Source organism: Balaenoptera ricei, chromosome 21, assembly GCF_028023285.1.
Source record: "Balaenoptera ricei isolate mBalRic1 chromosome 21, mBalRic1.hap2, whole genome shotgun sequence".
NCBI classification, from domain to species: Eukaryota; Metazoa; Chordata; class Mammalia; order Artiodactyla; family Balaenopteridae; genus Balaenoptera; species Balaenoptera ricei.
Genome location: NC_082659.1, coordinates 31,788,801 through 31,816,229, shown reverse-complemented (window position 1 = coordinate 31,816,229; position 27,429 = coordinate 31,788,801). Strand labels below are relative to the sequence as shown.

Below are 27,429 nucleotides of genomic sequence, written 5' to 3'. Positions count from 1 at the left end.
TTGAATGACAGTTTAGTTTGATAGCCAATTTCAGACTGACAGTTATTTTTCCAATAGCACTTTGAGAATGTTACTCCATTGCTATTTGGCCTCCATGTTATTAAAAATTTTTTTTAATTATGAGGATTTCAAATAAATGCAAAAATAGAAGAGTAAAGAACTCAGGTTCAACAATTATAAACTCGTGGTTAATTCTGTTTCTTTTTTACGTTCCCTACCACTTCCTCTATTCTCATATTATTTGGAGCAAATTATAGACATTATATCATTTCGTGTCTAAGCATTTCAATATATATTGCTAAATGGCCAAAAAATATAATCACAGTATCATGATCATGGCTTAGAAATTAACGATTTCTTCTATCACCCAATATTCAGTCTGTGTTCAAATTTTCAATTGTTTCATGAGTGTAATGAGTTTCCTTACAGCTTGTAATCACCTAGAAAATAATGTCCACGCATTGTTTGAATCAGCATACAAAAGATCTACTCATTGAATTGGCTCCTTCCCTACTCGATTTTATTTAGTCTATGGTTTTTAGTACCATGTTGATGCTGATAACTCCAAATTTATATTTCTTCTCTTGCACTCTCTTAGGCAGCCTGTGAGATGGCTACCAATGTTTCCCACATCCTGGTAATCACGCCCTTGTGTAATCCCCTCCTCTTAAATGTGAGCTGTGTTTTATGGTTTGTTTCTAGTGAATAAAATGTGGTCAGGATGATGGGATGTCTCTGGTGAGATTAGGATACAGAAAGACTGTGTCTTTTGTCCTGGGTGCCCACTTTCAGTCTCTCTTTTTTGAGCCCTTGTTCTGAGGGAAGCAAGTTGTCATATTGTGAGTAGCCTTATGGAGAGGCCTGTGTGGCATGGAACTGAGCTTTCTCATTAACAGCCTGGAAAGACCCAACGCCTGCCAACAGCTAAGTGCATGAGCTTTGAAGTGGATCCTATGCTAGTCAAGCCTTGAAATGGTTGCAGCCCTGGCCTACACTTTGACTGCAGCTTTGTGAGAGACACTGAGCCAGAGGCATTCAGTTAAGCTGTGCCCAGATACCTGACCTAAGGACACTAGTGATTAATAAATGTTCACTATTTTAAGCTGCTAAATTTTGGGATAATTTGTTATGCAGCAATAGATAACTAACACAACATCCTTCAGCCTATTCTCAACATAAAGTTTTCTTGTTAAAATCTAAGTCAGCTCATGTCCGCCCTCTGCTCAAAATCTTGCAATGGTTTCTTATCTCACCAAGAATAAAAATTAAAGTGCTAACTCTGACCTGTAATGCCCTACAGGATCTCAGCAGCTTGTCTCCTCTCTGGCCTCAGCCCTTACTCTCTTCCTCACTGCTCATGCTACTCCAACAGCAGTAGCTCCCTTGCTGCTTTTCAAACATTTCAGGCAGTTCCTCCCAAAGACCTTTACACTTGATACTTTTTCTTCCTGGGATGGTCTGCCAAAGATATTCATTTGTTCCCCTCCTCACCTTCTTCAGTTCTTTGCCCAGATGCCATCTTCTCAGTGAGCCCTATTTAAAACTGAACTTCACCTTCATCAGCCTCTGTTCTAGCACATGATTCTATGGGCTGGTGGGGCTGTTGTTCTGGTTTGAACTGGCTTAGGTAATCTGTGGCTCATCGGTGCTCTTTCCTGGATCTGTCATCAGCTCCTGAGTTGGTTGGCAGCTGGATGATCTAGATGGTCTCACGCACTGGTCTGTCTGTTGGACTGTGTTCAGCTAGGGTGCCTTGGCTCCCTTTCACATAGTCTCTCAGCCTCCTGTAGGCTAGCTCAGGCTTGTTTACACGTGCTTTCAGGGTTCCAAGGCAGTGAGAGGGCAAGCCACAGTGCACAAGCACTTTTCAGGTTCGCTTCTGTTGCATTTGCTATTGTCTAGTTGACCCAAGTAAGTTACATGGCTAAGTCTAGAGTTAGTTCCTAAGAAGTATACCAGTGGGAAAGAATACTTTCTATTGTATCTATCACATCTGATTTCTGTTTTAGAATTTTTCTAGAATCTCTCAACAATGATCACACTTCCATCGTTAGCTTATCTTCCAGAAAATTGTTCGAGACCTCTTAGCTGATGATAGCATCTTTCCTTTGTCTATTTTTAGAGGGTTTTCACTGAGAGAAGAGATAAACATGTAGTGAGTCAGCCACCTTCAATCATAAATCATATTATGGATGTTAATCCTTTGGCTTTTATACTTTGTATTTTCTTCCAATCTTTCCTACATCTTTAAAGATTTTAAAAAGATTTCTATGTATGCAAATATGTTTATCTTTTCCTTTAAGACTTCTGGGCTTTGAATCTTAATCGATTTTGAATATATATGTATTTATGTACATATTATATAGAGAAACATATAAATAAATTTTATTTATTCTTTTTATATATATATATATATACACACATATGTATGAATCCAACTTAATTAGTTTTCAAATGGATATTCAGTCTACCTGCCACTATCCATTGACTATATTTCCCCCAGTGATTTGAAAGCCTACCTTTTCATATATCCTATTTCATTAAATTTTTTTGATGATGCCTATTTCAGTTGATTTAATTATAGTAGTTTAGAGTTTTCCTATTGATTCTCTAAGTACTTTTAAGTAGATAGTTATATCATTTGCAAATAATGACATATTGTTTTTTCCTTTCTAACATTTATGCCCTTCTTGTTACCATTTTATCATATTAACTAGGGCATTCAGAACATTTTTGAAAATGGCAGTGATAATAGACTTTGTTACCTAGTTTTATTTGAATTTCTCTGTAGTATTCCATAATTTACAATTTTTAATGTTTGCTTTTTGATACTTTTTCTAGTTAAGGCAATTTCCTTCTATTTCTAGCTTACATCCCTCTAATTATCTTTGTCAGAAAATTTTGGTCAATTTCTTTTTTTTTTTTTTTTTTGAGCATGTGAACTTTAGAATCATCTTACGTTGTTTCAAAATACTCCTGTAGACTTTTCCATTGGATTTCATAAAATTTATAAATTAATTTAAAGAAAATTGCTATCTTTATATTCCGAGAACTGGATATAGCTTTCAATTTATTTGACTTTTTTTATGAACCATTTTAGAATTTAAAGTTTTTTAAAAATTTAAATTATATATATTCCTTTAGGAATTTATTTACATGGGTATTTTACACTTTTTGTTGTTATTGTAAATGATTATTTTCTAACTATTTTATTTGTGTATAGGGAAATGATTGGTTTATATATTAATTTTGTTTCTAGTCACATTACTAAATCCTCTTTTTAAAATAATAGTTATGATGATTCTTTTGGGTTTTCCAGATATATAATATCACAAACAAAAGAATGTTAGGATCACAAAACCTTAGAAAGTACCAAAGAGTCAGGTTTAGATGCTACATAGATGCTACAATGTGGCTAGGGTCACAAGCAGGGAAGAATATCTAGTGATACTGTGGGAACTATACCGGAAGAGTATTCTATTGAGAATACCACTATGGTGTTTGGGCTAGGCAGCAGAATGTCTGTCCCAGCAGTCCAAAAGGACCAGATAATTCTATTACTACAAATGTCAGACGGACCAGATATTCACACGTGGCTGCCATCTGACAATGCTCACTTCTGCAACTAAGTCTTTTTTGGGTGTATGAATAGCAGGAACTAGTAACATGCCACCACCTTAATTGCAGTGGAGTCTGGTATAGAGTTGTTAGGTTTCCAATGTCTAATAGCACAGGGAGACAAGGTAGAAATAGTTTGAATGATTGAACCTCTCTACAGTATCCCACAGTCCACCTCTAGATGGGCTACTTAACATCCATATTCACCCTTCTTAAGGTTGGTAACATTCTTAAACTTTCAAGAAACAACATAATAACTTGCTTCTGCCTCATTTAATGTAATCAGTTCTTATACAGGAAAACTAGACATGTAAGTGTACCATGTGAAATTCTAGTTATGGGGAGAATTTACTTCGCTCTATTCTCTTTTAGGGCCAACTATCTATGAGTTTTTAAGATTATACCTGTGGACTTACTTTTGTGTACTGTTGGCATATCATACATCTACTTTCCCTCCTTCAGTTAGCTGGTCATAGGATACCATAAATGTAGGTTTTAAGAAATGATGGAAATGTGATAGGAGTAGGCCTACTGGAGTATTAATCACCTGGTTATGCAACTTAAAGCTTTTAGGACCTGTTCAAACCCAACCATATATATATATAACACTTCCATTTGATTAGTACTCCTGCAAATGCCTGATGATGTGAAGAGTGGTTCAGGTTGCAAGATCATATAGTCTGAAGATCACATGGTCTGAATTTTAGCCTCTATCAGAGCCCGATAGTGAGCTACAGGCTTTCATAAAAGAAATATACTTACATACTATATTAGATTCCTGTGGCTGCCATAACAAAGTACCACAAACTGGGTGGCTTAAAACAACAGAATTTTTTTCCCCTTCTGGTTCTGGAGGCCAGAAGTCCAAAATCAGGGTATTGGCAGTGTTGATTACTTTTGGAGGCTCTGAGGGAGAATCTGTTCCATGCTTCTCTCCTAGCTTCTGATGGCTGCCAGCAGTCCTGTGCGTTCCTTGGCTTGGAGACATGTTACTCCAGTCTCTGCCTCTATCTTTATATTGCTGTCTCCTCTGTGTGTCTTTTCCCCTGCTCTTACTTATAGGATATTAGTCATTGGATTTAGGGTCCACTCTAATCTGGAATGGTCTCATCTTGAGATCCTTAACTTAATTACACCTTGCAAAGACCCTTTTTTCTTTGCAGGGTTATAAGGTTATAGCCACAGGTTCTGAGTGGACGTATCTTTTGGGGCACCATCATTCAATCCACAGCATATACCAATGAGGGCACGTCTTTGCTTACAAACCTCAGGAGACTCTGCTGTGATTCTCCTAGAGGGGCTTAACACAGGCTCTGTCACAGACCCTAAGTGTAATATAGTTTCTCCTGGTCATAAAGGAAAAACAGTAGAGCTCCTTGCACAGTAGACTCAGGTAGCTGAGGAGTCTAGTACTCTGGCATCTTACAAATCTGGCAGCCTATGGTTTGTTCAGTAAAAATGGTCAAAGCAGCATAGCTACATATGATATATATTGCCTCCAAAATCCAAAATGGTCTACCAAGTGTTCTGCCTCTTACCATTTATTATGGAGGATATTTTCAAGTGTGGTTTAGACCACTAGACCATTATAGGTGGATTTGTGTGTGTGTGTGTGTGTGTGTGTGTGTGTGTGCACGTGTGTGTTAAGACTCTGGCACACCTGCTTCTTCAAGGCATCTAATGTACCTGCTACTTCAGGTCTTTCTCTTAGATGATATGTTAGTTTCCTATTGTTGCTGTAACAAGTTATCACAAACTTAATAGCTTAAACAACACAAATGTATTATCTTACAGTTCTGTAAAATGGGTCTCACTGGGTAAAATCAAGGTGTTAGTGGTGCCCTGTTCCTTCTGGAAGCTGCAGGAGACAATCTGTTTCCTTGTCTTTTCCAGATTCTAATGGCTGTTTGCATTTTTTTGGCTCATGGCCCCTTTTCTCCATCTTCAAACTCAGTGGTATTGGGCTGAGTTCTTTCCACATGGCCATCTCTCTGGTTCTCTTTTCTGGCTCTTTCTTCTACTGTTCAGAACGCTTGTGATTAAATTAAGACCACAGTTAACCCAGGATAATTTTCATATTTTAAGGTCAGTTGATTAGCAGCCTTAATTCTGTTTTGCCATGTAACCTAACTGGTTCTGGGGATTAGGACATGGACATCTTTGGGGGCATTATTCCATCTACCACAGACAGTGAGATTTTTAGGGTCCAGGTAGAAGAAGAACCAGATGATAAAGATCTGAGGCATCTGAGGCAATATGATTGGTGAAGGTATACTGTCATCACTACTAAGCAAAAATGGAAACTTGCTCCTGGAATATCCTGCTTATTGGGATAGAGAAAACAGTACATTTTTCTATCAGTGGCTACATACAGGTGCCAATGCCTGTGTTGATTTGGTTCAGTAAAGAGACCATATTTGGAACAATATTTGTTATTGCAATCATTACCTGATTACACTTAAGACAACTCATTGTCATTCTCTATTGCTTATCTATCATTTGCACAGATCAAACAAGTAAAATGACAGAAATCATTGCCCTTGTATATACTTTCTTGGTATAGAAGGATTTTTGGTTTAATGTTTTGGTGATGGTGCAGGTGATATTCAGAGGTTTCCATTTGGCCCTCCCTACCATAACAATCCTCATTCTATGGGTCAGGGAGACAGATGGGCATTCCACAAGTTACTGATTACATCTATTTTGACACACTGTTCCATAATTGGGCAGATTATGATAGGATGAACTTGTAGACCCATGAGTGTGTTCATGGATGTGAACCTAATAATTTCCATTCATCACCTGACTTCTCCGCCTAATCATATATCTTTTCCCGAAGTGGACCACAGTCTTATTTTAGGTACTCAGAAATCATCATTAGGGGACTTCTTCAGTGGTCCAGTGGTAAAGAATCCACCTTCCAATGCAGCGGACGTGGGTTCGATCCCTGGTTGGGGAACTAAGATCCCATATGCCATGGGGCAACTGAGCCCATGAGCCACAACTACTGAGCCCGCACGCCTCAACTAGAGAGCCCACGTGCCATAAACTACAGAACCCGTGTGCTCTGGAGCCCGAGTGCCACAACTAGAGATAGAAAATCCACATGCCACAACTAGAGAGAAGCCCGCACGCTGCAACTAAGAGCCCGAGCGTCACAATGAAAGATCCTGCATGCCGCAATGAAGATCCCACATGCTGCAACCAGACGCAGCCAAAAAAAAAAAAAAAAAAAAAAATCATTATTAGTTTAAAGCCAGTGTTTAATATTCCACCAAAGGTCCGAGTAATTGGGTTTTGATTTTGTGTATCCAATCTGAGAATTTTTCTTTTGTTTTTTTTTGATAACAGAAAAATAGCTTATTAATGTATACAGCATGCACCATGGGAGAAACTTAAACCAAAAGTAACTCAAAATGGCAGCTTTGAGTTCCAGCTTATCTTCAACAAAAAACATTAAATTTGTAGAGAAGTGACAGACATAGGAAGGCAGTTTTAGGCTTCCAAGGGCAGCAAACTGGGAAGGTAAATATATGGGTGAAAACTAATGAGGTAAAGTTTTTTCGTAGATTCCTCTGGTCCCGCCTCTGGGCTGATAAGAGTCTGTCTCCAGTATGAGAGTTTTTCTTTAGGTTGGTCACTTCATCCTACTCACATTTACTGATATGACTGAGATATTTAATCTTAGTGCTTCTTATTTATATTATACTTTTCTGATTTCATGCTTTTCTTTTTTGGTAAATGTTTTCAACATAAAAATATGTGACTTTTTCATTTATTTTCTGGATGCCTTGTGTTTGTATGCTTTTTTTTCTTAATTTGGAATATTTATAATCTGTTTTATATAATAGATTTAATTTTTTATTTAGGTAGTAACTAGTGATTCCTCACTGTGAGTATAAGGAAATTTATTTCTTACTACTTCTTTCCACCTTGTGCTCTCCTCTTTATTATATGACTATAGCTTTAAAAAATCTTAGTTCTTTAATACCATTAAACAATATGTTTCTACCTTTACCACTTGATTTTCAGCTTTTTAACATTTTTTGGAACCACACTGCAATAAATTTAAGGAAAACAGTATTCACATATGGTATTTCTCTTCTTCTGCTAACCTTCCTGACATTATTGAATATGTTGTTATGTCTTTATCATCATAGTTTATAACACTTGCATCCTATTAAATAGTGATGATTCCCACCATTGTTTTGGCCTTTATACTATATTTAAGTTTATATTAATGCTCACAGCTAGGCCTTTTACCTCAACTCTATTGATGCCTTTATTGGGAGAAGTCTGCCTGCCTTTTGTTACAGGCACTTGTGAACTATTTTCCTTGAGTTTTTGCTTGTAAATAGCTGTCCCTTGCCTGTATATTTGAATGACAGTTTTGCTGGGTATAAAATTCTTGGGTCCACACTTTCTTTTCCTGAATATTTTTTTAAAGACATAGTTCTTCAGTTTTTTAACATTGAATAATGTTTTTAAAGAATCTCAAGCCAACCTGCTTTTCTCTTCTTATGCCCAATATGATTTTCTCTTTTCCTTTTTGCTCATATGCCCATAGGATTCTTTCTTTACCTTAGACATCCAATAACTTTAGTAGAATATGTCTCAGTTTTAATTAATTGTTATCAGTTATTCCTGAAATGCAGTGTACTTTCTATTGTTTCAAATCTTTTATTTCAGGAAAGTCTTCTTGAAGTATATATTTGATTATTTTTTAATTCATTTCTTCGCTTTTCTTCAGGAACAGCAAATTTTGTGTAAGTTGAATACCTCTCCATGCCCCCTTTTAGTCTTTCATAGCTATCTTATCTGTTTTTAACAAAGTGTTCTCAAGATTTTTATAGGAGTACACAGTGATGACTCATATTTGCATAAGCAAGTTTTATAAAAGAACCTGAACAAATGTTTAGTCAAGTTTAAAACACAGTTATTAACTGTTTTTTTTTCTTTCTTCAGGTTTTCAAAATTCATTTCTACAAATTATATTTCCAGAGAAAATCCAAGCAAATACAAGTGATAATTCAAAAGTAGAAAATGTAAGAGATTTTCCATAATGTTGTTATATGAAATTTCTTATTTTTATTACATAGCAGTGAAATACATCAATTCCATTATAGTATGAATATAACTAACCAATATTACTACTGATAAGGAATTTAAAGTTTTGATGGTAAAAGCAAACATATAAATCAGAATGTTCTAATTTGTCTAACGTTTGTCATTTCCTCATGGTAAAACCATTTTTTAAAGTTCAAAGAGAGAATATAATGTAAAAGAATTAGGGTCTTATCTGAATGGTATCTAGATGATTCAAATGAAGAGAATAATTTTCTCCAAAATGGTTAAGGAGAATCTGTTTTAACTAAAACCTGCTTCCTTAATCTCTACCCTTGTACCTACCAGTTTTCAGAGAGTATAAATGCTTTTTTCTATTATTTTTGTTAGAAAGGGCAATATTTCATCTTATTCATTGATTTATTTAACAGATATTTCTCTGGACTTGTGTGCATAACTACATGCTAAGAGCCTTAGGAGATAAAAAAAGAAATACAAAAAAGCAAGCCTTGCTTATAAGTGGCCAATCTTTTGATAACACTTTATTTTTACCAGTTTTAATGAAGTATAATTTATACACCACAGAATTCACCCATTGTAAGTGTACAACTCAATGATCATTAGTACATGAATAGAATTATGTAAACATTACCACAATCCAGTTTTAGAACATTTTGATTGCCTTAAGTTCCTTCCTGCCTATGTGCAGTTTTTCTCTGCTTCCATCCCCAGCCCTTGGCAACTGATGATCTGTTTTGTGTTTCTATAATTTTGCATTTTCTAGACATTTCATAAAAATGAAATATGTGCTATGTAGTACTTTGCATTGAGCTTCTTTCACTTAAGATTATCTATCCATTTTGCAACATTTATCAATATTTCATATTTTTTTATTTCTTAATAGATGTGGATAACACATTTTGTTTATCCATTTACCAGTTAAATTCAAGATTGTTTTCAGATATTGACTATTTTGAGTCATTCTGCTATGAATATTTATGTAGGGACATATAGTTTTCTTTCTCTTGGGTAGATTCTTAGAAGTGAAATTACTGTGTCATATGGTAGGTTTATGCTTATCATAGTGATAAACTGCCCAACTATTTTCCATAGTGACTTATTAGTTTACATTTCCCATCAGCAATATATGATGATTCAGTTTTTCCACATACTTGTCAACACCTGATGGTGCCTGTTTTGATTAAATTTATTCTAACGGGTGTGTACTGATATCTCATTGTAGCTTATATTTGCATTTCTCTAATGAAAAATGCTGTAGAGCATCTTTCATGACCTACTAGCTATCTAAATACCTTTTTGGTGAAATGTGTATTAAATTATTTGCCCATTTTAATTTTTTAACCTATTATTATTTTTAACATATTTATTGGGCTATAATTAGTATATAATATTATATTAGTTTCAAGTGTACTATGCAGTGATTCAGTATTTTTTTACCAGCATTTTCAGATTACCACAATAAGTCTGGTTACCATCTGTCACCCTACAAAGTTGGTATACAATTATAATTATTTTTTAAAATTTATTCATCCTGGTATATATGTATGTATTTATTTACTGAAGTATAGTTGTTTTACAATATTGTATTAGTTTCAGATGTACAGCATAGTGATTCAGTATTTTTACAGATTGTCCTCCATTATAGGTTATTACAAGATAATGGCTATAATTTCCTATGCTATACAGTATATCCTGTTGCTTATCTATTTTATACATAGGAGTTTGTATCTGTTAATCCCATATCCCTAATTTGTCCCTACCTGTTTCCCTCTCCCCTAGGTAACCACAAGTTTGTTTTCTATATCTGTGAGTCTATTTCTGTTTTGCATATACATTCGTTTGTATTTTTTAGATTCCACATATAACTGATATCATAAGTATTTGTCTCTCTCTGACTTATTTCATAAGCATAATATTCTCTAGGTTCATCCTTATGGCTACAAATGGCAGAATTTCATTCTTTTTTATGGCTGAGTTATATTCCATTATATATATATACACTACGTCTTCTTAATCCAGTCATCTGTTGATGGGCACTTGGGTTGCTTCCACATCTTGGCTATTGTAAATGGTGCTGCTATGAACATTGGGGTGCATGTATCTTTTCAAATTAGTGTTTTGTTTTTCCCAGATATATACCTGAAGTGGAACTGCTGGATCATACAGTAGTTCTATTTTTAGTTTTTTGAGGAACCTCCAACTGTGTTCCAGAGTGTCTGCACCAATTTACATTCCCACCAACAGTATACAAGTATTCCCTTTTCTCCACATCCTTGCCAACATTTGTTATTTGCAGACTTTTTGATGATAGCCATTCTGATAAGAGTGAGGTGATATCTCATTTTTGTTTGTTACAGTATTATTGACTATATTCCCTATGTGTACCTTACATCTCCTGATTGATTGACTGATTTTTAAATTGCAGTATAGTTGATTTATCATGTATTAGTTTCAGGTGTACAAGGTAGTGATTCAATATTTTTATAGATTATACTCCATTTAAAGTTATTACAAAATAATGGCCACATATCCCTGTGTTGTACAATATAACCTTGTTGCTTACTTATTTTATGCATAGTAATTTGTACTTTTTAATTCCATACCCTTATCCTGCCCCTCCCCACTTCCTTCTCCCCACTGGTAACCACTAATTTGTTTTCTATATCTGTGAGTCTGTTTCTGTTTGTATACATGGTACAGTCACCATGGAATACAGTTGGAGATTCCTCAGAAAAACTGAAAATAGAACTACCATATAATTAAGCAATTCCACTTCTGTATACATATCCAAAAAAAACCCTGAAAACACTAATTCGAAAAGTTACATGCATCCCAATATTCTTAGCAGCATTATTTACAATAGCCAAGATATGGAAGCAACCTAAGTGTCCATCAACAGATGAAGGGATAAAAATACATACACACACACATACATATACATACAATGGAATATTATTCAACCATAAAAAAGAATGAAGTTCTGACATTTGCAACAAAGCAGATGGACTTAGAGGGTATTATGCTTAGAGAAATAAGTCAGTAAGGTAAAGACAAATTCTCTGTGTTATCACTTATATGTGGAATATAAAAAATAAAACGAATGTCTGTAACATTGAGTGTATAACAATGATATCTCATTGTGGTTTTGAGTTGCATTTTTCTGATGATTAGTGATATTGAACATTTTTTCATGTGCCTATTGGCCATCTGCAGGCCAGTTTTGGAAAATGTCTGTTCAGGTCTTCTGCCTGTTTTTTGATTGGGTTGTTTGGGTTTTTTTTGCTGTTGAGTTGTATGAGCTGTTTATATATGTTGGATATTAATCCCTTATCACATGTATCATTTGCAAATATTTTCTCCCATTTACTAGTTGTTTTTTCATTTTGTTGATGGTTTCCATTGCTGTGCAAAAGCTTTTAAGTTTAATTAGGGTCCATTTGTTTATTTTTGCTTTTGTTTCTTTTGCCTTAGGAGACAGATTTGAAAAATATTGCTATAATTTATGTCAAAGAGTGTTCTGCCTATGTTCTCTTCTGAAAGTTTTATGGTTTCCGGTCTTACATTGAGGTCTTTAATCCATTTTGAGTTTACTTTTCTATATGGTGTAAGGAAATATTCTAATTTCATTCTTTTACATGTAGCTGTCCAGTTTTCCCAACACCACTTATTGAAGAGACTGTCTTTTCTCCATTGTTTCTCGCCCCCTTTGTTGTAATTAACTGTAAGTTCATGGGTTTATTTCTGGGCTGCTCTCACGCATTGATCTATGTGTCTGTTTTTGTGCCAGTACCATGCTGTTTTGATTAATGTAGCTTTGCAGTACAGCTTGAAGTCAGGGAGCATGATACTTTCCGCTCTGTTCATCTTTCTCAAGATTGCTTTGGCTATTCAGTGTCTTTTGTGGTTCCATATAAATTTTAGGATTATTTGTTCTAGTTCTGTGAAAAATGTCATGGGTATTTTGATAGGGATTGCATTAAATCTCTGGATTAGTTTGAGTAGTATGGATATTTTAACAATATTAATTCTTCTAATCCAAGAACACAGGATAACTTTCCATTTCTTCGTATCGTCTTCAGTTTCCTTCAACAATCTTTTATAATTTTCAGAGTATTTTCACCTCCTTGGTTACATTTATTCTTAGGTATTTTATTCTTTGTGATGCAATTTTAAACACAATTGTTTTCTTGCTTTCTCTTTATGATAGTTTATTATTAATGTGTAGAAAAGCAATAGATTTCTGTATGTTAATTTTGTGTCCTGCAACTTTACTGAATTCATTTATTAGTTCTAATAGTTTTTTGGTGGAGACTTAAAGGTTTTCTTTATATAGTATCATATCATCTGCAAATAGTGACAGTTTTACTTCTTCCCTTCCAATCTGGATGCCTTTTATTTCTTTGTCTTGTCTGACTGTTGTGGCTAGGACTTCCAATACTATGTTGAATAGGAGTGGTGAGAGTGGGCATTCTTGTCCAGTTCCTGATTTTAGAGGAAAGGCTTTCTGCTTTTCACCATTGAGTAGATGTAAGATGTGGGTTTGTCATAAATGGCCTGTATTATGTTGAGATATGTTCTCTCTATGTCAACTTTGCTGAGAGTTTTTATCATGAGTAGATGTTGAATTTTGTCAGATGAATTTTATGCATTAATTGAGGTGAATATGTGATTTTTATGCTTCCTTTTGTTAATGTGGTGTATCAGATGGATTGATTTTCAAATATTGAACCATCCTTGCATTCCTGGACTAAATCTTACTTGATCATGGCGTTTGATCCTTTCTGTATATTGTGTTTGGTTTGTTTGTATTTTGTTGAGGATTTTTGCATCTATATTCATCAGCGGTATTGGGGTGTAATTTTCTTTTTTGTAGTGTCTTTGGTTTTGGTATCAGGGTGATGATGCTCTTGTAGAATTAATTCGTGAGTGTTCCATCCTTTTCAATTTTTTGGAATAGTTTGAGAAGGATAGGTATTAACTCTTCTCTGTATGTTTGGTAGAATTCCCCTGTGAAGCCATCTGGTCCTGGAGTTTTGCTTGCTGAAAGTTTTTTAAAACTACAAATCCAATTTCACCAGTAGTGATCTGTCTGTTCACATTGTCTATTTCTTCCTGACTCAGTCTCGGAAACTTGTATGTTTCTAGAAATTTGTCCATTTCTTCTAGGTTGTTGAGTTTGTTGGCATATAACTGTAGTATTCTCTCTCTCTTATGATTTTTTGTATCTCTGTGATATTGGTTGTTATTTCACCTCTTTCATGCCTGATTTTGTTTATTTGGGTCTCCTCTTGTTTTCTTGATGAGCCTGGCTAAAAGTTCATCAATTATTTATCTTTACAAACACCAGCTCTTGGTTCCTTGATCCTTTCATTTTTTTAAAATCTCTATTTATTCCCTCTGTGATCTTTATTATTTCATTCCTTCTGCTAACTTTGGTCTTTATTTGTCCTTCTTTTTCTAATTCCTTTAGATGGTAGGTTAGGTTGTTTGTTTTTCATATTTTTTGAGGTCAGCCTGTATTTCTATAAACTTCCTTTTTAGAACTGCTTTTGCCACATCCCATAGATTTTGGAAAGTTGTGTTTTTACTTTCATTTGTATTGAGGTATTTTCTGATTTCTCTTTGATTTTTTCATTGACCTATTGGTTTTTTAGTAGCGTATTTAATCTCCATGCATTTGTGCTTTTCTCATTTTTCTTCCTGTAATTGATTTCTAATTTCATAACGTTGTGGTCAGAAAAAATGCTTGATACAATTTTTATCCTTAAATTGTTGAAATTTGTTTTATGGCCTAGTGTGTGATCTGTCCTGGAGAACATTCCATCTGTGCTTGAAAAGAATGTGTATTCTGATGATTTTGGATAGAATGTCCTGTAGATATCTATTAAGTCCAACTGGTTATTATGCCATTTAAGGCCACTGTTCCCTTATTTTTTCTGTCTGGATGATCTGTTCATTGATGTAAGTGAGGTGTTAAAGTCCCCTACTATTATTATATTGTTGTTAATTTCTCCCTTTATGTCTGTTAATGTTTGCTTTGTATATTTATATAAATATAAAATAATAAAATATATAAAATTTATGTAAAAAACATGCACCCAATACAGGTATTAGGTGCATATATGTTAATCAGTGTAATATCCTCTTCTTGTATTGATCCCTTTGTCATTATATAATGCCCTTCTTTGTCTTTTGTTTTAGACTTTGTTTTAAAGTCTATTTTGTCTGATACGATAATTGCTACCCCCCACTTTCTTGTTGTCACTATGTGCATGAAATATCTATTTCCATCCCTTCACTTTCAGTCTGTGTGTGTCTTTAGCTCTGAAGCAGTTCTCTTGTAAGCAGCATATAGATGGGTCTTGTTTTTTTAATATACTTAGCCACCTTATGTCTTTTGGTTGGACCATTTAATCCATTGACATTTAAAGTAATTATTGGTAGATATGTACTTATTGCCCTTTTGTTACTTGTTTTCTGGTTGTTTTTGTAGTTGTTCTCTGTATTTCTTCTTTTTTTTGTTTCTTCCCTTGTGGTTTGATGATTTTCTTTAGTGTTATGTTTGTGTTCCTTTTGCTGTAGTTTTTGTGTATCTATTGTAGGTTTTTGATTTGTTGTGACCATGGGGTTCATATATGTTGACCTATAACTCTATCTACTTTTTTTAAACAGGTAGTCCTTTAAGTTCAAACACATTCTTTTTTTTTTTTAATTAATTAATTTATTTTTGGCTGTGTTGGGTCTTCATTTCTGTGCGAGGGCTTTCTCTAGTTGCGGCGAGCAGGGGCCACTCTTCATCGCGGTGCGTGGGCCTCTCACTGTCGCGGCCTCTCTTGTTGCGGAGCACAGGCTCCAGACATGCAGGCTCAGTAGTTGTGGCTCACGGGCCCAGTTGCTCCGCGGCATGTGGGATCTTCCCAGACCAGGGCTCGAACCCGCATCCCCTGCGTTGGCAGGCAGATTCTCAACCACTGTGCCACCAGGGAAGCCCTCAAACACATTCTTAAAGAGCTACATTTTTTACTCCCCTCCCCCACATTTTTTATTATTGTTGTCATATTTTACATCTTCATGTTTATCCATTACTGATTATTGTAGTTATGTTTGATTTTACAGTTTTTTGTCTTTCAGTCTTCATGCTGGTTTATTTAAGTTGTTGATCCTCAGCCTTTACTGTATATTTGCCTTTACTAGTGGGATTTTTCCTTTCCTGTAGATTCTTACTTCTTATTACAGCCTTTCTTTTTCACTTAGAGAAGACTCTTTAACATTTCTCTTATGGTATGTTTAATATTGATGAGCTCTTTTAATTTTTGCTAGTCTAAGAAGTTCTTTATCTCTCCTCCAATTCTAAATGATAATTTTGCTCCGTAGAGTATCCTAGTTTGCAGGTTTTCCTTTTCAGGACTTTGAATATATCATGCCACTCCCTTTTGGCCCACAAGGTTTCCACAGAATAATCAGCTGATAGCCTTATGGGAGTTCCCTTGTGTATGATTCTACCTTTCTCTCTCTTTTTTTTTAATTAGTTATGTATTTTATACATATTAGTGTGTATATATCAATCCCAATCTCCCAATTATCTTTCTCTTGCTGCCTTTCAAATTCTCCTTTTATCTTAACCTTTTGCCATTTTAATTATCATATATGTCTTGATGTAGTCTCTTTGGGTTCATCTTGTTTGGGGTCCTCTGTGCTTCCTGCACCCGAATTTCTGTTTCTTTTTCAGGTTTGGGAACTTTTCAGCTATAATTTTCAACCCCCAGTCCCTGGCCAGAATCCCTTTATAATTTCAGTTTGGGTCGTTTGTTCCCTGGCTCTTGAGATACTACTGCAAGAGTTAGTAACCTTCTCTGGAGAATTGCCTTTCAGTTATTGAGCTGCCTGGGAGTTACTCGACCCCGTCCCCCAGGGTAACCCTTCAGCCAATGCCTAATTGTTACATGGGTCTAAAAGCCCAGCTCCATTGTCTGAGGTGGGAAAGACTCTGAGGCACAATTTTTTTTTTTTATTGGAGTATAATTGCTTTACAATGGTGTGTTAGTTTCCGCTTTATAACAGAGTGAATCAGTTATACATATACATATATTCCCATATCTCTTCCCTCTTGCATGAGGCACAATATTTACTCTAGAGTTCCCCCAAAGTATCAGGCTAAGGCTAGAATTTACCTGAACTGATATCTTCTTTAGCTTTATCTTCCTCCCTATTTTGCTCTCTTACTTCCTTGCAGGTTCCTCCAGAGAGTGCTCCCTAAATAAGGCACTGACAAAAGTATCCTCATTTCAGACCCTGCTTCTAGGAAACCTGACACTAATTGACTAGTCCGTAGTTTTTATTAAACAGAAAGACAAATTCTCAATGTACGTCACTGTAAATTCAGATAAATCTACTTCTTCTGAGGCCCCAATGCTTAAAGGTCTACAGGGTTTCCAGACCTTTACTAAAATATGTTTTGTGAAGATGAGTGATATTTTTTTTCCTGGAATCCTATGAAAATTTTTATTGAAAATTGAAAATTAATTTTTATTGGAGTATAGTTGATTTAAAATGTGTTATTTTCTGCTGTACAGCAAAGTGAATCAGTTATACATATATTCTCTCTTTTTTAGATTCTTTTCCCATATAGGTCATTACAGAGTATTGAGTAACGTTCCCTGTGCTATACAGTAGGTTCTTATTAGTTATCTATTTTATATATAGTAGTTTGTATATGTCAATCCCAAGCTCCCAATTTATCCCTCTCTTCCTCCTTGGTAACCATAAGTTTGTCTTCTATATTTGTGACTCTCTGTTTTGTAAATAAGTTCATTTGTACCATTTTTTTAGATTCCACATATAAGCAATATCATATGGTATTTGTCTTTCTCTGTCTGATTTACTTCACTCAGAATGACAATCTCTAGGTCCATCCATGTCATTGCAAATGGCATTATTTCGTTCTTTTTTATGGCTGAGTAATATTCCATTGTATATATGTACCACATCTTTATCCATTCATCCATTGATGGATATTTAGGTTGCTTCCATGTCCTGGCTATTGTAAATAGGGCTGCAACGAACATTGGGGTGCGTGTATCTTTTTGAATTATGGTTTTCTCTGGATATATGCCCAGGACTGGGATTGCTGGGTCATATGGTAGCTCTATTTTTAGTTTTTTAAGGAACCTCCATACTGTTCTCCATAGTGGCTGTACCAATTTACATTCCCACCAACAGTGTAGGAGGCTTCCCTTTTCTCCGTACCCTCTCCAGCATTTATTGTTTGTAGATTTTTTGATGGTGGCCATTCTGACTGGTGTGAGGTGATACCTCATTGTAGTTTTGATTTACATTTCTCTAATAATTAGTGTTGTTGAGCATCTTTTCATGTGCCTCTTTGCCATCTGTATATATTCTTTGGAGAAAGGTCTATTTAGATCTTCCACCCATTTTTTTGATTGGGTCGTTTGTTGTTTTGATATAAAGCTGCATGAGCTGTTCGTATATTTTGGCAATTAATCCCTTGTCAGTTGCTTTGTTTGCAAATATTTTCTCCCATTCTGTGGGCTGTCTTTTTGTTTCATTTATGGTTTCCTTTGCTGTGCAAAAGCTCTTAAGTTTAATTAGGTCCCATTTAGTTTTTTTTGTTTTTATTTTCATTACTCTAGGAGGTGGATCAAAAAGATATTGCTGCGATTTATGTCAAAGAGTGTTCTGCCTCTCTTTTCCTCTAAGAGTTATATAGTGTCCGGTCTTACATTTAGGTCTTTAATCCATTTTGATTTTATTTTTGTGTATGGTGTTAGAGAATGTCCTAATTTCATTCTTTTACATGTAGCTGTCCAGTTTTCCCAACACCACTTATTGAAGAGACTATCTTTTCTCCATTGTCCACTTTGTCATAGATTAGGTGACTCCAGGTGTGTGGGTTTATCTCTGGACTTTCTATCCTGTTCCATTGAAGATGAGTGATTTTGGAACCATATGAGTGAGTGAACAGGAAAAGTGTTTTCTGAAAGTGTTGAAATTATTGTAACACTTTACAAATAAAAGTTCCAGAAGGGATTGAATTTCTTAATCATTGAAAGCCTGTTATTAAAAATTAAAACACATATTTGCTGGTATTATTCAATAAATTCTCTTATGGCCTCCATTGATCAACCCCTCTACATTCTTTAACGATCTAGCTAATTTTCTGTACATAGTCTGCAGAGAGAATGTGTGTCATGCTACCTCTCACAGTATAGTTAGAGGGAGTATATCTGGTATACTAACATCTTAATAATTATTATGTTTTCATTTTGAGAAAAATATTCATCCAAGAACTACTTTGGGGGACTTGTGCATCAGGTCCACTTTAGAAAGAGATAAAAATTCTCCAGCATCTCTGTTCAGTTATTACATTCAGATCTCTAAGGGGAATTTTTTTTCACTCATGTAAATTTTACAGCTAGGACATGTTGCTGCTTCAGTATCAGTATCCTATGTTTGGTATTTCTGCCGTATATCTGACATATACCTGTTTTGCTTCTTTCTTCAATTTATTTCTGGTTTTACTTAAAAAAAACTTTAAAAATTTTGGAATGATTTTAGATTTATGAAGAATTTGCAAAGATGCTACCTTGAATTCCCATATATGTTCACTCAGTTTCCCCTAAAGTTAACATCTTATATAACCATGTTGATACATTTATCAAAAATAAGAAATTAATATTGATACCTTACTATTAACAAATTATAGGATTTATTTGCATTTCACCAGTTTTTCCACTAATGTTCTTTTCCTGTTCCAGGATCTAATTCAGGATACTACATTGCTGTTAGTTTTTATGTCTCCCCAGTCTCCTTTGCTCTGTTTTTCTGTTTCATGACCTTGTCATTTTTAAAGAATATTGGTCAGATATTTTGTAGAACGTCCCTCAATTTGGATTTGTCTGATGTTTTATCATGATTAGACTGAGGTTATGAGTTTTAGGGAAGATTACTGTAGAGGTAAAGTGCTCTTCTCATCACATCATAGCAGCAGGTACATGGTATCCACTTGCCTTAATAACACCAGTGTTGTTAACCTTCCTGTTTCATTTTTGATCATTTACTAGAACTTTTAACAACTTGCCTTATTATTTTTTGATTTGTATTGTCTCCTGGTTGCTTCTTATTTTCACAGATCCGTAAAGTCTTATCTTTTTTTGTGTTGTGGTATTTGTGTCTTCTTGGTTTTTATATGCTTTAACTAAGTTTTCTTTTTAATGATGTTCTAACTCTGGCTTTTCACATGTTCTCTTTTGCAAGATAAAATCTCATCACTTAGGTTCACTGACCAACTGATATTGCAACTCATTGCCATCCATGTTTTAACTTGAGAATAATTGGGATGGAGTAAAAAAACGATACCAAATTTTGTTCAAGGGTCTTCTGTTTAAAAATATGGGAAGCAGGCCATACATTTCAGGAAAATGGTTAAAATAAATAATTTTTGTGCCTAATGGATTAAGTTAAGCTTCACTGATGTAGAGTACCTTATTATCCCAATGATGCTACCTGAGTAGGCATTACAGCATGGCACATCGCCTCTTCTTTTAGAAGAGTTTAAAATTCAGTCACATATAGATTTCTAGTGCTATACAACTCCTTAGATTGGGCTTGTTTTTGTGGATATAGTAAGAATGGATAATATAATAAATAAATATTATAATTTTTTATATATTATTGCAGATTTTAAATCACACATAGTCTGAGACATTTTAAGCATTATACGGAGGGATTAGTCGATGTAAAATTGTTGTTTCCCTTCTTCTATTACATTTATCTTCACTCTCAGTTGTTCTGGATTCTCTAGGAACAGGTATCCTATATTATTCCAATAGATGAGAAACCATATACCGTGCACCTTAAGCAAAGGTAATTTTTTATTCTTTACTTTTAGATTTAAATTGATTTATATGAATTTATTTACTTATAATAAAAATAGAGTATTAAAAATAATGTACTTGTTATTAAAAATTTTAGTTGTCTCAGATGAACAGATGCTCTCCTGTGAATTAATTTTTTGGTCTTAATGCCTCATAGTATTTTGTGAATAGGGGGGTTAGGAACAGGAAAAACAGGGACTTGTCTCCTGAAGATTAATCTATATGATCTTAAGTTGGCAGAACCAGCAGGACCTATATAATCAGGGCAGGATGTGATAAGAAAGAAGTAAGTCTGTAACTGTATCAGTTAGGGTTTGATCAGGGAGGCAGGCTCACCACCAGGAAAATGAAATAAGGGATTTAATATATAGAAATTAGACCATACAGTGTTCTGGAAACTGGTGAATAATTTATGGAAAATAGTACCAGCTACATACCATGCCTAAGAGAATTGTGAACATACTTTAAATAACTTTCTGTAGGGTTTAATTCTCTCTTGGAAACCCAGTTGAGAAAGGCTGGCTTGGAAGCAATTTGTAACTTTCAAGAAGTAGATTTCAGTTAAATTTTGGGTGTAGAACTAGACTGCATGGTACTAAGGAGAGGTGAATTGTGAGAAACTGAAAGTATTAAGTGAAAATGACTTTTTCAGAAATGTTCGGCAGAGAAAAAAAGAAAGAAGAATATGAATGCTTTTTAAGGAAGAAAAAACAAAGTATTTTGGCTGAGAGGAAGTTTCTTAAAGAGAGAGGTATAAACAAGTGATTGGTTGTGTTGTTAGATGCCAAAGAATGGCATTGAGTAAAAGAAGTGTTAACCTACTCCTTTAGACAGAAGGGAAGAATAGTAAATGACAACTCAAAGAACTTTCCAAGTGCATAAGAGGGAAAGAGAGAACTCATATTGTATTTGAGTATCTTATTGAAACTATAAGCAACAGTAAGAAGTAGAGGGACTGGAGCTTGGGAGATGGATAGAGCATGTATATACTCCGTTTTTGGAAATTACCTGTATAATAATTAGGACACCATGACTATAGGAAGTCATAGGAAGCTATTGCAAGAAACTTATATGGGAAATAATGAGAAGTATAATTATGACCATGTAGGATTTCTTTTTTTTTTTTTTTAAGACATAACTGAGGTGGCAGAAAAAAAGATTAGATAACAGATTGGACATAGTGGTAGCACAGTTTGGTGGGGCAGTGAAGGAGAAGAGCACGTCTGCGTCAGGGGATATCCAGGAGAAATGTCCAGTGGCAGTTTGATTGATTGATTGATTGATTGAAGTATAGTTGTCTTACGATATCATATTATTTTCAGGTGTACAATATAGTGATTCTATATTTTTATACATTACAAACCATATAATTATATTATATTGACTGTATTCCCTGTGTTGTATATTGCATCCCTATGACTTACTTATTTTATAACTGATAGTTCATACCTCTTAATCCCCTTCACTTATATATTAAAGGCCATTTATGACAAACCCACAGCTAACATCATACTCAATGATGAAAAGCTGAAAGCTTTTCCTCTAAGACCAGGAATAAGACAAGTATGCCCCCTCTCACCACTTTTATTCAACACAGTATTGGAAGTCCTAACCATAGCAATTAAAAAGAAATAATATGCATCCACATTGGAAGGGGAGAACTAAAATGGTCACTATTTACAGATGGCAGGATAACATAGAAAACCCTACAGACTCCACCAAAAAGCTATTAGAACTAATAAATGAATTCAATAAAGCTTCAGGATACAAAATTAATATACAGAAATCTCTGTTGCATTTCTATACACTAATAATGAAATATCAGAAAAAGAAATCAAGAAAACAAGCCCATTTACAATTGCATCAAAAAGAAAAAATACCTGGGAATAAATTTAATGAAGGGAGTTGGAAGACCTGTACTCTGAAAGCTGTAAGACATTGATAAAGAAATTGAAGAGAACACAAATAAATGTAAAGATATACCATGCTTATGCGTTGGAAGAATTAATATTGTTAAAATGTCCATACCACTAACCAAGGCAATCTACAGATTCAGTCCAATCCCTATCAAAATACTCATGCATTTTTCACAGAAGTAGAACAAATAATCCTAAAATTTGTATGGAACCACAGAAGACCCCAAATAGCCAGTTAGTTATATTTAGTTTAGGTCATGCGAGAGAGGTGTGGGTTTCAGAGCCATCTTTTTTATATGGGTATAAATGAGGCACCAGAAATGAACAAGATACAGAGGTGGGGGTGAATATTAATGATGAGAAGGAAAAACAACCAGAATTGAAGGCCGTGGAAGCATTTAAGTGAAGAAGTAAGGATCCAGATGAAGGGACTTATAAAAGTAGGCAAAAAGATATGAGGGAAACCAGAGGTAAATTGTATGATTGAAGTTGAAGTGTAGATGTTTTAAAGAAGGGGAGTGTGGTCAACAGTGTGTTAGAGTAGTTTTACTTGACTCAAACTGCTTTTTGGATTTAACAACAAGCGGGTCATTAGTAATCTCTATGGCATCTGTTTTAATGGCGGATTCCCAGCAGAAGCTAGACTGGGTGCTCTAGTTACATTACATTGGATTGAGGAGTGAGCACCAGGTGAGAAAGCATAAGTAAAATAGCATAGTAAGGACAGGGAATGATACCAGAGAAGGTTGAACTTAGACTTGTAGTTTCAACACCTATGTTCTGGTTAGTATGACTTTTACAGAATACTCTTCCACTTCATTATAGTAATATATATTTATGATAGTAAAATTGAGAAAGAATGAAAGAATAGGGAATTCCCTGGTGACACAGTGGTTAAGAAACCGCTTGCCAGTGCAGGGGACATGGGTTCGAGCCCTGGTCTGGGAAGATCCCACATGCTATGGAGCAACTAAGCCCATGCACCACAACTACTGAGCCTGCGCTCTAGAGCCCGCGAGCCACAGCTGCTGAGCCTGTGTGCCACAACTACTGAAGCCCACACACTTAGAGCCTGTGCTCTGCGACAAGAGAAGCCACGGCAATGAGAAGTTCACACGCCGCAATGAAGAGTAGCCCCCGCTCGCCACAACTAGAGGAAGCCCACGCGCAGCAACGAAGACCCAACGGAGCCAAAAAAAAATAAATAAATGAATAAAAATTTAAAAAGAACGAATGAAAGAATAGAAAACTCTCATAATCCTACACCCATTTCATATCTTTGTAAATTTTAAAATGCTTTTCTCTCGTCTTGTAGTCTCTTATTTTTTAAAGGAGTATAAGGTAGGAAACTTATTTTGAGTAAATGTTTATTGCTTTGAATAAAGATTACATACAGGTCAAAGGAAGATACTACCTTTGTCAGGGATTGGCAAACTTTTTCTTTAAAGACCCAGATAGTAAATATTTTAGGCTCTGAGGATGATAATGTCTTTGTCAAAATGACTCAACTCTGCTGTTGTAGCGTGAAAGCTGCCATAAACCATATATAAGTGAATGGGTATGGCTGTGTTCAAATAAAATTTTATTTACAAACGCAGAAGGTAGGTCAGATTTGGGTTGAGAGATTTAAGTTTGCTGACTACTGCTTTACATGTTTCGAAAAGAATAACTTAAAATTCTCTCATTCTTTTTTTATATTCAGATTTTTTTTAGCAGATCATTTCATGGTTTATTTGTATAATCAAGGATCTGTGAATTCTCATTCTTCAAATATTCAGGTAAGATTTAAATTTTGTATTTCAAAGATTTTTAAAACCCTTTTTACATTGAATACTTTGCTAATACAGAAGACTCTATTCACAGGGGATGTATTTACAGTTTTTTTTAAAAATTTATTTTATTTTATTTTTTATTTTATTTTATTTTTGGCTGTGTTGGGTCTTCATTGCTGCGCGCGGGCTTTCTCTAGTTGCGGTGAGCGGGGGCTACTCTTTGTTGCAGTGCGCAGGCTTCTCATTGCGGTGGCTTCTCTTATTGTGGAGCACGGGCTCTAGGGTGTGCGGGCTTCAGTAGTTGTGGCACACGGGCTCAGTAGTTGTGGCTCGCGGGCTCTAGAGCGCAGTCTCAGTAGTTGTGGCGCACGGGCTTAGTTGCTCCACGGCATGTGGGATCTTCCCGGACCAGGGCTCGAACCCGTGTCCTCTGCATTGGCAGGCGGATTCGTAACCACTGCGCCACCAGGGAAGGCCACAGGGGATGTATTTAAGTGATCCACTTATGCCTCATTTCACCCATTATTAGGATTTCTTGAAGTCTTGGTAAATTAAAGACAAACTAGATTGACTTACCTTCTACTCTGCCTAGAACATAGGCACAATTTAATTAATTAATTAGTTTATATTTTGTTGAATAAATGAATATACATTAAATAATAATAAAAACAGGTACAAATATTATTGAATCTGAAATCATAGATTGAAATCCTTTCCTTTTACTTTAGTCCCTATCTCATCCATCAATGAATCATATTGACTCCACCTTTCAAATTATGTACTAAGAATCCACCCTCTTCCTCTGTCTCTATCTGCTGATACCACTGTAAACAAGTAAACATCATATCTAGTTTGGATTATTGCTATAACTTCCGGAATAATCTCCCTGCTTCCACACCTTGCTCACCTCCTCAGTTAGTTCCCAAAATGGCAACCAGATCAATCCTATTAAAACCTGGTCAGATCATGTCACTTCTCTCTTCAGTAGCCTCCATGGGATGATTTATCATTCACAAAGTGAAAACCAAAGTCATTTTAGTATCCTACAGGCTTTACACAGTCTGGTTCTCTTTACTTCTATGACCTCATTTCCAGTTATTCTCTACCTTGCTTATTCTGTTCCAGTCGTGTTGGGTTCCTTGCTATTCTTCAAACATACCAGACATGTTCTCCTTTCAAGAAATTTTCAATTTCTGTTTCTTCTGATCCAGATGTTTGCTCTTTCCCAAGATACAATGTTTTTCTCCCTCATTTCCTTCAGGTCTTTGCTCAAAACCATCCTATTAGTCCTTGACTAACCCCTATTTTAAATTTATTTATTTATTTATTTTTGGCTGTGTTGGTTCTTCGTTTCTGTGCGAGGGCCTTCTCCAGTTGTGGCGAGCGGGGGCCACTCTTCATCGCGGTGCGCGGGCCTCTCACTGTCGCGGCCTCTCTTTGCGGAGCACGGCTCCGGACGCGCAGGCTCAGTAGTTGTGGCGCACGGGCTTAGTTGCTCCGCGGCATGTGGGATCTTCCCGGACCAGGGCTCGAACCCGTGTCCCCTGCATCGGCAGGCGGACTCTCAACCACTGCGCCACCAGGGAAGCCCCTAACCCCTATTTTAAATGGCACTCTTAGCCTTATTACTCTCTTACCTTACCTGTTTTGTTTTTCTCCATAGTGGTTATCAATATATGATGTACCATATATTTTATCTATTTATTTTCTGTTTTTTCAGTGCAATATAATCTTCATTTCGCCAGAGGTTTTGGTCTGTTTTATTCAATGATGCATCCCTAGTGCCTAGAAAAATGCCTGGCACATAGCATATAATAAAAATTTGTTGAATTATTGAAATATGTTACTTCACTTCTATTGGAAAGGACCATTATTTTCCTTTTATTGCTCCTTCTTTCTCCCCATAGTTCTAACATAAAGGCATGTGTTAATAAGAAAACATACATAGATTTATACCAAAATTTATAGCACTATCTTGGAAATTATATAATTTTCCTTTTTTGTCTGTGATAATGTTTTCTATGTCTCTATGTTAATTGTACTGTGGTCAGAGACTGAACTTGGTGTGATTTCAGTCCTTTACAATTTGTTTTTGTGTTTCATGGCCCAGAATATGGTTTCATTTTGGTAAATGTTACATGTTCTTTAAAAAGAAAGTGTATTCAATGGAATATTACTCAGCTATAAAAAAAGAATGAAATAATGCCCTTTTCAGCAACATAGATGGACCTAGATATTATCATGTTAAGTGAAGTAAGACAGAGAAAGACTAATATCACATGATATCACTTATATGTGGAATCTAAAATAATTATATAAATGAACTTATTTATAAAATGGAAATAGACTCACAGACATAGTAAACAAACTTATGGTTACCAGAAAGGATAGCGGCGGGTGGAGGGGGAGATAAATTAGGAGTTAGGGATTAAAATTAGGAGTTAGGGATTAACATATACACATGACTATGTATAAAATAGATAAATGACAGGGACCTACTGTACAGCACAGTATATTCAGTGTCTTGTGATAACCTATAATGGAAAAGAATCTGAAAAAGGATACACATATAAGTGTATGTATGTATGTATAACTGAATCACTTTGATGTACACCTGAAGCTAACACATTGTAAATGAACTACACTTCAATAAAAAAATGGTTAAAAAAAAGAACTGTGCAAAAAAAAGTATATTATATATAGTTTTTAAGTAGGGTTTTACCTATGTTAGGTTAACATTCTGTTCAAATCTTCTGTAGATTCTGAATGCTAGATTTATCAGTTACTGACAGAAATGTATATGCTTAAAAATCTTTTAGTATGATTATGCATTTATTTTTATTATTATTTCAGTTTTGGCTTTTTATAGTTTGACGCTATGTTATTAAATGAATACAAACTTGGAATATTTATATCTTCCTGGTGACTTGAAACGCATGTATCATTATGAAATGTCCCTCTTTATCTCTAGTAATGCTTTATCTCTAGTAATGCTATCTCTAGTAATGCTTTATCTCTAGTAATGCAAGAAGCATTACTAGAATCATCCTTTTGGTTTGTGTTGGTGGGTGTGGTATATCTTTGTCTAGCTCTTCAATCTTTTTGTGCCCTTAAATTTTAGATGTTTCTTTTTAGCAGAATATC

The 27,429-nt window shown here is 35.2% G+C and overlaps 1 protein-coding gene across 1 annotated transcript in view; it reads left to right on the top strand.

The window, feature by feature from the left end:
• ADAM32 (ADAM metallopeptidase domain 32) overlaps nt 1-27,429 on the top strand; it is a 193,975-nt gene that overhangs the window by 7,761 nt on the left and 158,785 nt on the right. Inside the window, exons 2-4 of the mRNA XM_059909354.1 lie at nt 8,584-8,663; nt 20,525-20,586; nt 24,216-24,291. Coding sequence (XP_059765337.1) covers nt 8,584-8,663; nt 20,525-20,586; nt 24,216-24,291 — 218 coding nt within the window. The remainder of the gene's footprint in view (nt 1-8,583; nt 8,664-20,524; nt 20,587-24,215; nt 24,292-27,429) is intronic.